The sequence below is a fragment of the Garra rufa genome, chromosome 6, assembly GCF_049309525.1.
Source record: "Garra rufa chromosome 6, GarRuf1.0, whole genome shotgun sequence".
Classification (NCBI taxonomy): Eukaryota; Metazoa; Chordata; class Actinopteri; order Cypriniformes; family Cyprinidae; genus Garra; species Garra rufa.
The window spans coordinates 17,630,860-17,640,462 of record NC_133366.1 but is presented as its reverse complement, the minus strand read 5'-3'; the positions used below and the strand labels follow the sequence as shown (position 1 = coordinate 17,640,462).

The 9,603-nt window shown below is 35.1% G+C and overlaps 1 protein-coding gene across 1 annotated transcript; it reads left to right on the top strand.

Moving 5' to 3' along the window:
- LOC141337491 (uncharacterized) lies at positions 1 to 1,366 on the top strand. The gene is made up of 3 exons (XM_073843329.1): positions 1 to 405; positions 562 to 882; positions 986 to 1,366. Exons 1-3 carry the CDS (start codon positions 36 to 38, stop codon positions 1,300 to 1,302), a joined length of 1,008 nt encoding a protein of 335 aa, XP_073699430.1. The 5' UTR covers positions 1 to 35; the 3' UTR covers positions 1,303 to 1,366.
- Positions 1,367 to 9,603: the final 8,237 nt, after the last annotated feature.

Genomic DNA, 9,603 nt, shown 5'->3' with positions numbered 1-9,603 from the left:
AAGCCGAGCACAGCATCGACTGGACCATCTGCGCAATGGAGTATAAAACTATTTTGATGCTAATGGTTATGTCGAATTTGCCATCCATTATATTGACGGTGTCAACTAGTCATCCTGTGGCAGTGATTCTGGGACAGCGTGCCATTCTCCCTTGTCAAAACACATGCACTGGACCTTTAACTTGGATATTTAATAGTGGTAGGAAGAAGCTGGAGGTTTTGAAATGTGATAAAGAAAATTGTACCGAAGGAGGTAGCTTTAAGAACAGAGTGAGCCTTTCCCCTGAAAAGACCAAGAATGGAGACCTGTCTCTTACCTTAAATCCCGCTTTGTACAACGACAAGGGATGGTATGAGGCCAGTTGCGGTTCAACAGTTCTCTGCAATTCCTATTTAGAAGTTCTGTGTAAGTTCTTATTTCATTATTTCAAGAATACAAGGCATTTAATGCTTGGTTTAATGAATAGTCATCTATTTTACCATTTAACAGCTTTATTGTTATGAGGTGCTAGTCATGGTTAATTGGGATATAATTATTTGTCTTTTGCTTTTCACTCTTTAGTCCCTGTAACAGTGAATGTGCCGATTGGGCAGGACATCACACTACCTTGCTATGCACACACTGACAAAGAGGTTGCCGACGATGCTGTGAACATACTATGGAAAAAGGGCGACCAAATAGCTGTGCAAGTTCAGAATGGAATTACAAACTATGGCTCAGGTTATGCAAAGAGGGCCTCTGTTTCAGTAAGCAGTTATAGGGATGGGAATCTTTCCTTTTCAATACACAGAGCCACCACAGTAGACAAAGGATTGTACCAGTGTTATCACAGCACAGAAGAGGAAATTGGACAACCAGGAGCTGTTATTCTTAACATTGAAGGTATGTACATGTTTATTTGCATTTTACAGCATTAACAATGTTTACAGTTTTTCTTGCTTTCACAAAAGGTAAAAACTCAAACATTTCCATTGTTTATCCTCAGCTCATCAGAGCTTTCAAGAAAAAACGGCTGGTGATTTTCTTACCCTGGATCTGTTCGTCTCAGACCCTGTGTCAATAAGTTTCACCAGTGCTAATACAACAGAGATCCTGCTCTGCAGTGTAGAGAGAAGCATCGCTACATGTAGTTCTGACTACTCTCACAGAGTGTCTGTCGTGGGTTCCTCCTTTAAGCTGCAGAAATTAACCGCATCTGACACCGGAATATTTACAGTGAAAGACAAGATGGATGAAGTGATCGCCATTTATAACATTGCTGTGAAGAGTATGTTTGTGTACGTTTTACATACTGTACACTAGAACGTGCATTACAAAATTGATTGGCAAGCTCAATGGTTGATCTGTATTTCTTTCTGTGTCTTCTACAGGTCTGGAGACGTGTGAGGGTCAGAGAATGCATTACATTATTCTGTTACCAATGGGTGGTTTCCTTCTCATTTGCATTGGTCTGCTCATTGGGACCGAAATGTGACCCTGGACCACAAAACCAGTCATAAGGTTAAATTTGACAAAACTGAGATTTATACATCATATGAAAGCTCAATAAATAAGCTTTTTATTGATGTATGGTTTATTAGGATAGGACAATATTTGCCTGAGATACATCTATTTGAAATCAGAAATCTGAGGATGCAAAAAAATCTAAAAGACTGAGAAAATCACCTTTAAAGTTGTCCAAATTAGGTTCTTAACAATGCATATTACAAATCAAAAATTACATTTTGATATGTTTACAGTAGGAATTTTACAAAAAATCTTCATGGAACATGATCTTTACTTAATTTCTTAATGATTTTTGGCATAAAAGAAAAATTAAAAAAATTTGACCCATGCAATGTATTTTTGGCTATTGCTACAAAAATACCCCAGCGACTTAAGACTGGCTTTGTTGTCCAGGGTCACAAATCAGACAGAAAAAGCTGCCGCACCTCAAAAGTCACAAGTAAACTTTAAGACTTCTTAAATTTAAGCCAAAGGAATGGTGACAGTTTTGGGTCTTATTTATAAAACTCAACGTAGATTTCATCCTAAAAGTGTACTTACGAACAAAAGCTAGATTTCACTCCAGAACCTGTGCAAAAATCCCTTTACAAATCCCGGTCAGGGCGTACGTGCATCTCCACCCTGTCTCCTCCCCTAAATCACCATATATGGAGCTTACAACACCTAGTTGTACTATGCATAACCTCATCTGCATATCATTTCCATGTATATTCCCATCCACGTGACACCAGTGTTTAACACCATCAAAGGTGCAAAAAGACAGTAAGGAAATGTAGATATCATTTCATTTGTGCCATACAAATGATTTTTTATTGCTAAAAATCCTTGTTATGTTTATAATAAATCTATGAGAATATCCATAAAAACAAAACGGTTTAAAATAGTCCTCCGATATATTTTGGAATACACTTGATCTCATTCTTTTACAGTGGCCAATTAGTATTTTGATTGTTTTAAACAATTCACATCAAATTAGATTTATGCAGTTATGTTGAAAAGGTGAACATTAGGTGAACATCTAGTTTTAGTGGAAACAAATAGGCCTATATTTATTGCAGTGCAAATTTGTCTGACTCAGCGCATTACTGAAAGTATTTAAAAAGGAAATGTGTAAATCTTATAGTTTTGTTGTTGCATCCTTCAAATAAAAAAAAAACATAGCATGCCACAGAAAAAGTGATCGAGCACATCATACATTTTTTGTTTAACTTCTGCGTAATGACTTCTTTGTAATTTCAGTGCTTAACTTCATTAATGAGAGTAAAATATTTAATGTAAATGCATATTGAAATGAATACAGAGTTTAAAATCATTTACTTAATTACTTTCGTCACTTTAAAAGAGTTTGTACGCATGGTCTAGAATATCTGTACAGTAAGTTTATTTTTTATAAATCCGGATGTGTGCTTGGAAAATTCCTTGCACATATTTATATGCTATTTTGTGCATACGCAAAGTTTATAAATGAGACACACGATGAAGAGGCTTCAGACTTAAAAACTTCGGAACCACCTTATTCTTCACGGACTTTCATGGTTATCCAAGAGTTCAACATTCAGGTTCTTCATGTTAATGAGTATGAAGCGCATCTAATTACTTATTGCCACTGCGGTACTTCCCATACTTCCACCAGACTCAACCCTGCTTCGCTTCACTGGGCGACTAGTTTTGGGCTGCAGGGTGATATGGTTGTGGCTGATATTGCTGGAACAATCAGCGTAAATCCATATTGTGTTGCATTCATTGCTGGAGCGGCAGATAAACGCCTGCTGCCATTCTACACTACGAGAGACAATTTATATACACAACATATTGTTACACATAAAATCTGAAATATATATATATATATATATATATATAAATACACATAATACATGAACATATTTACACAGAAAAGTTTATGTCGGATGACATTCCTTGAGAGCAACTGATTTGACAGCATTAATTTCTTACTTTATGGTTTCATAACAACGCTGGGGCACATATTAGTCAAGTAGTGTTTTTGTCTAACTGCTTCTACCCACGCCATGCGGCGCCGTTTTGTTAACTCGGACACTTGGGATCCGAGGTGATTTGTCCAAGCTGGAAAGCTGAAATATCGAACATTTGACAGTCGGCGTAAATGCCGGTCGTGAGTGCGATTGTGGCAATTAACAACACAACAATTGTTCACCAAAAATAATTATTTTTGCAGAATAAAGTACACTGTAAAAAGTTTTCACCAGTTTCAACTTAAAAACTTAAGTTTAGCAGCTGCCTTAAGATTTTCAGTTAAATCAACTTAAGTCATTTAAACTTACAAGTTATATCAACTCATTTTTATTGTAATAAGTTAAAATAACTTGTAGTTTTAAGCTGATTTAACTTAAAAACTTAAGGCAGCTACTAAACTTGAAAAAGTAAAAAAAAAAAGTTGAAACTGGTGAAAACTTTTTACAGTGTAGACTATAACTTCACGATCACAATCCAACACAGTGCTTACCGCAGCTCCGTTACCTAAATTTCCAACATGCATTGTGTTGCTGACATCATGCTCCCAGACTCTATAGCAGGGATCACCAAACTCGGTCCTGGAGGGCCGGTGTCCTGCAGAGTTTAGCTCCAACTTGCCTCAACACACCTGCCTGGAAGTTTCAAGTATACATATTAAGACCTTGATTAGCTGGTTCAGGTGTGTTTGATTAGGGTTGGAGCTAAACTCTGTAGGACACCGGCCCTCCAGGACCATGTGTGAATTACCTGCAGCTGTGTGTCTCTCTCTATAAACAATGAAGCTGTGAGTTTCATTACTTCAAAAACAGACAATAAGCAGAATAATTGGAACAGAAGTATAAAAAAGTGGAGATTTTATAATGGACTAGGGATGCACTGAATGTTCGGCAACTGAACTTATTCGGCCAAAAACAGCAAAAAAAGCTCTTTCGGTGTTCAGCCAAATAAGCAAAAAGGCCAAATAAATTGTACCAAACAATGATGTGACGTGATCAAATAGAGGCGCGTGCACTAATGCAGCAAACATGTCGGCAGTGTGGAAGCATGTAAAACTGTCCGAGAAAGACGCAAAAATCATTACAAGCACCGACAACACGAGACTGTGTAGTGTCACATCACATGTCTTCCATGAGAAGAGAAAGGGGTGGTTGTTGCTGGTTACTGTATGATGACTGAATCGCAAAATGGCCTTAAACCATTAGTAAATAAACTACAGAACGTTATGTTGTCTAATACACACACAAATTGTTTAATACACTGCACAAGCTTGTTAGCCAGGTTTCAAAGTCCAAAGCGTGAGGGAAATGTGTGGGATGAGAATAATTCATAAATCTGCTGCTGTCAGCAAAAAGTAGTACTGAGGTCTTCTTGCGGGTTTCTGCTTAAATAAAGGTCAACATTCATAAATGTTAGTATTGTAATTTTACTTTTTACTTTATTTTACTTTGTTCTGTAAAATAAAATAAAAAAGTAACACAAAATAATAACAATCATTACAACAGCTCTATTAATATTTATTATAACATTCTCTTTTTGCTCAGCAAGGCTGCATTTATTTGTACATTAAAAACACATGCATGATTCAAGAAGGGCGTCTTCATATCATTTTACTAATTTATTAATCTTTAGTTAAATTGTACTTTGTTGGTAGGCTATAATGTCTGTTAGAATGTTAAAAATGTTCAGTGTTAAATATTTTTAAATTGTTGTTTTGGCCCAGTGTGTTTGGCCCAGTGTGCAATTTTGTTCAGCTTCAGCCAAGAATTTTCATTTTCGTGCATCCCTATAATGGACACTTGCTATAGAAGTGTGTTTTTTAGGAGTTTGCATTGGTCAGTGTTGTTTATATACATATGAGCATGTTTACTGGGCATGTTGAGCTGCCTTCAGATCACCACATCACGTCAATTTCAGAATGTTTTTATTTTTTTTTAATTTGTGCTTTGCTCTGTTTAATAATTCTGAGTAGTGGTGCGTACAGTTGTGCTTAAATTTTTTCATACCCTTGGTAAATATGATCAAAGAAGGCTGTGAAAATAAGTCTGCAAATAAGACTGGGTTCTATGGTCAGATGAAACAAACAAAAAAAGCTTTTTACTGATATACTGCCCTACAAAGGCTAAGTGCTGTAACTACACCAACACTGAAACTGAGAAAAATGCCTTCTGAAGTGTTTTGTTTGTTTGTTGTTTATTGTGTAGATTTTTTATATATACATGGATATTTATGTATGATTGGAAATGTATTTATGGGAAAGTGTGTTCCCCATTTGAGTTTGTAAATTGATATTATTCAATAAAAAAATTGTCTTATTTTTTTCGCACTGTTTTTGCTGTTGCAATGTATACATCAATTGTGAATTATTTTTACAAATATTAAAATTAAAAACAAGATGTTTTAATTTTTCTTTAAAAAGTTTTGTAAGAATCATCCTTAAACAATTCTTTATTATAAATGCTTCAAGTCTTAATACTTTTGTTTATATTTTGTTATACTGGGATAAAACATAGAGGGTCGTATGCTAAAATTGTTGGATGTGGCGTCCCACCTAGAAAATTTTCCACCAGCTGCCACTGAACATGTTCTTCACAGTCAAAAAAGGTTCTTTAGATTATTAGTGTTCTTCAAAATGGCTCTTTTAGAAACTGATTACTGAAAGGTTCTTTGGGGAACCAAAATGGTTCTTATATGGCATCACTGCAAAAACAATGTGTGTGATTTTGTATGATTGCTACCCATCTTCATGTTTGTTTAAACTGTTAAATGTATCAAAACCTCAAACTGTTTAGAAGCTAATGAAACTTCAACAGCATTCATGACCACCATAACCACAACCACACTTTACAAATAGGTTGTCATGCCATTTTCTATATCTTTCTTTTGTTTTCCTGAAAATAACTTTTTACATGAGGAATGTAAGTTGCCATAAAATGTCAAAAGACAGTTTTCAACTCTTACTTTGACCAATGTAAAGGGGAAATGTTATTTGCTATTATTTAAAATTTTTCTAGTGTTGTCCAAAAGTCTTTTTCAAGGCGCTAAACCAATTTTCAAAACAAAGATGCGTGTAGTTTGTGGCCTTCACACCTTTTAAGCTCTTATATGTGTGTATGAGTAACCTACTTCCTTTGGCCAAACAACTTCCTGCTGCAAAACAAGTATTGTCATGACTCTGATCTCAGAACAGACTTTGGTATCTGATTTGTCACCTTCAGTGACCAAAAAATCTGATCCCAGTACAGAAGTCAGCAGTGAACCTTTTGATATGGAGAAGGAAAACAAAGAGCAGTATCGTTTCACCTGAATCGCAGATGAGAATCTAACATTGACAAAATAGGTACAACTGCTTTCTGCTTTACAAAAATCTTCATTTCTCATTTCTTCATCTCATTTCTTCATTTTTTCATTCCTAAATAGCCTTTATTGGCTGAGCATGTTTTAGTGGGGAATTACTTTAACTGTATTTCATAGGTAACCAATAACAGCACTGATGGAAACTTTAAAAACCCACGCAAACTGGGAGTGAGTAGAAAGCGTGGTTTTACTTCCTTTGACTGGAAATCAGACGGTTCTTCAGAAATCAAGCAAACACTGGACTATGACTACACATCCACAATGGTGTTATCATGCTTGATCGCTTTAACAGGTAAAGCAATTTTAATTGTATTAAGGGGAGACTGTTTTTTCATGCACCTATCAAGTTTGAAATTGTGGGTTTTTTAGACTAGTGGAAAAAAGTGTTTCTGCAAAGTGTTTCTTTTATAGCACTTCATCTATTTGTGTCAATAGATTTCAATTACAATTAATATTTTTAAAGGCCGTTTTCTCAAAATGAGTTTTTTCTTCTACACTGAGCCATAAATCTCCACTTCAGTAACACTTATACACAACAAACTTTGCATTTTTATTCTTGTCTATATTCTGAAAGTTTTTACAGAGGGATTTGTTCATATATAATTTGCTTAGTTTTATGCAACATTTTATTCCTTAAAGAAATGGCACAAAAAACATAGTGTTTCTAATCTGTTATAAGTTTTTTCTGAATTATGTCATGACGAAATGAGAGACCCAAAATTCCCTCTGTAAAAACTTTTGACTCTAATATGTCAAAAAAATTCAACAAGAATAAAAAAAAAGACTTCGTCCAGTGTTTAGATTTTTGTACTAGAACTATATGCAAATTAGTGCATATTTCATTAAATAATGCCTCATTTGCATATTTTAACCTAACATTTGAGAAAACTTGTAATACAAAAAATATTTACAATTATCAAAGTAATAAATCAACTGGGTAATTAAGGTGATAACTATTAGTTAATTTTTTTTAAATCCTATTCACCTGTAGAGTCTCGTCTTAATCATGGAACCAGAGAATTACTTCAATATATCTCTTTTACAAAAATTTTTTTTTTTTTTGTGGAATTCTAAACAACTGCAATCATTTCTAATCTATATTTAATGAAACATTAAAAGGCCTCACGTAGCTAATAAGTAACAAACCCGATAAAATTGCATTGCTTGTTTTCTGTCAGTTCTCTCCATTTGGCCTCAGAAGCATTTGGAAGCAGTGGAGTTGAAAGAAGTTAAACTTGGAGAGGCGGTGGCACTGACGTGCAATGTGTCTTTCTACACTGATACCCACTGGCTGAAGATGAGTGAGGGGCGGCCGATGGCTCTGATGGTCACAAGTCTGAAACATACTGGAGAACTGTCTGTTGTCTGGAATTCTAATGAAACTCATTTTGAGGGTTTTATGGAGAAGCAGACGCCTGGACTGAGAATTCTCCACGTCTCCACCAGCGATCTTGCCACATACTATTGTGCAACGTTATATCAAAAACGCTTGGATTTTGACAAAGGAGTGCAACTATACAGTAAGTGTGAGTATTTTATTTCTCAAGAAATAAACCCAGAAAAAACAAACACGTAATTAAAGGGGTCATCGGATGCAAAACTAACTTTTCGTGTTGTTTGAACATTAATTTGTGTTGGCAGTTTCTGTACAAAACCACCCTACAATGATAAAAATAGTATTGTTTTAATCTTTAAAAGCAATAACCCCTTTTTAAAATCAGGTCATTCTCAGCTTCTTGTCGGTGGGATGAAACACAGTTGATTGACATGAGCGCCTTACCTTAGACCTTACCTTACCTCACCGAGCTGAAACAGTCCGAATACAATTGCCATTGTGTGACTCAGGTGCAAAGGAAGACTCTAATTTAGCGATTGAGGTGTTCTGTTGTTGGATGTAATAATGAACATAGCAGTCGTCATTTACTCCTGACATCTGAGCCACTTAAGAGGCAGACGACAACGTTAATTTCATTTTTAAAAGGAAAGCGCTGATCCCGATCTACATATGCATCCCTCATTTGCATTTACAGGGCCCACACGATAAAATAAGCTGATATTTTGCAGAGATGATTTTGACAAGGTAAAAAGGGTGGTTTCTTACATTACTATTGAGAATTTTTAACCAAAGTATATTCGAGACTTTTTATTAAGACCCTAAAGAATCATATGAACTTGTGGAAAATGGGCATCTGATGACCCCTTTAAAAGAAACAGCCTCTCACTTTTAACAGCTTTTATTTCCCGCAAATTTCTTATTTTGTAAAACAACTGAGACATAAACTCAAGCTTATTTAGATTTGATTACAAAATTATCTTTGAATTCAATTTATATTTAGATGACAAAATTATCTTTAAAATACAGTATCCTGAAAAAGGTTTTTATAGGAGCATTATTATTAGAAGTGTAACGGTTCTGCATATCTTTTTTCTAGCCCTTTCAGCAAATCAGCAAAGTAAAACCAAGCCCATTGATCAAGTACAAGGTAAGAGTGAAAAATGCTATAACACTAGAAAAAACACAATAGACATATTTTATGTATATGAAATATGTTTTTAATATGATCAAATCAAAATCAAAAATACTCTTTCCTAAAAAACAGGTATCAATGGTCTTTCTCTTCATTACCAAGTTTTCGTAGCAGTACTGTGTTTTGGCCTACTGGGAATGCTAGTATCTGTTTTAGTGGTGCATATGAAGACCAGGACAAAAAACAACACCACCCTCAGGGAAGAATAAGAGAGGATACACCA

Coding starts and splice junctions, on each gene's coding strand:
- LOC141337491 (XM_073843329.1), top strand. CDS start 36: ATGGAGTATAAAACTATTTTGATGCTAATGGTTATGTCGAATTTGCCA. Junction 406..561: donor TTCCTATTTAGAAGTTCTGT/GTAAGTTCTTAT, acceptor TTCACTCTTTAG/TCCCTGTAACAGTGAATGTG. Junction 883..985: donor TGTTATTCTTAACATTGAAG/GTATGTACATGT, acceptor GTTTATCCTCAG/CTCATCAGAGCTTTCAAGAA.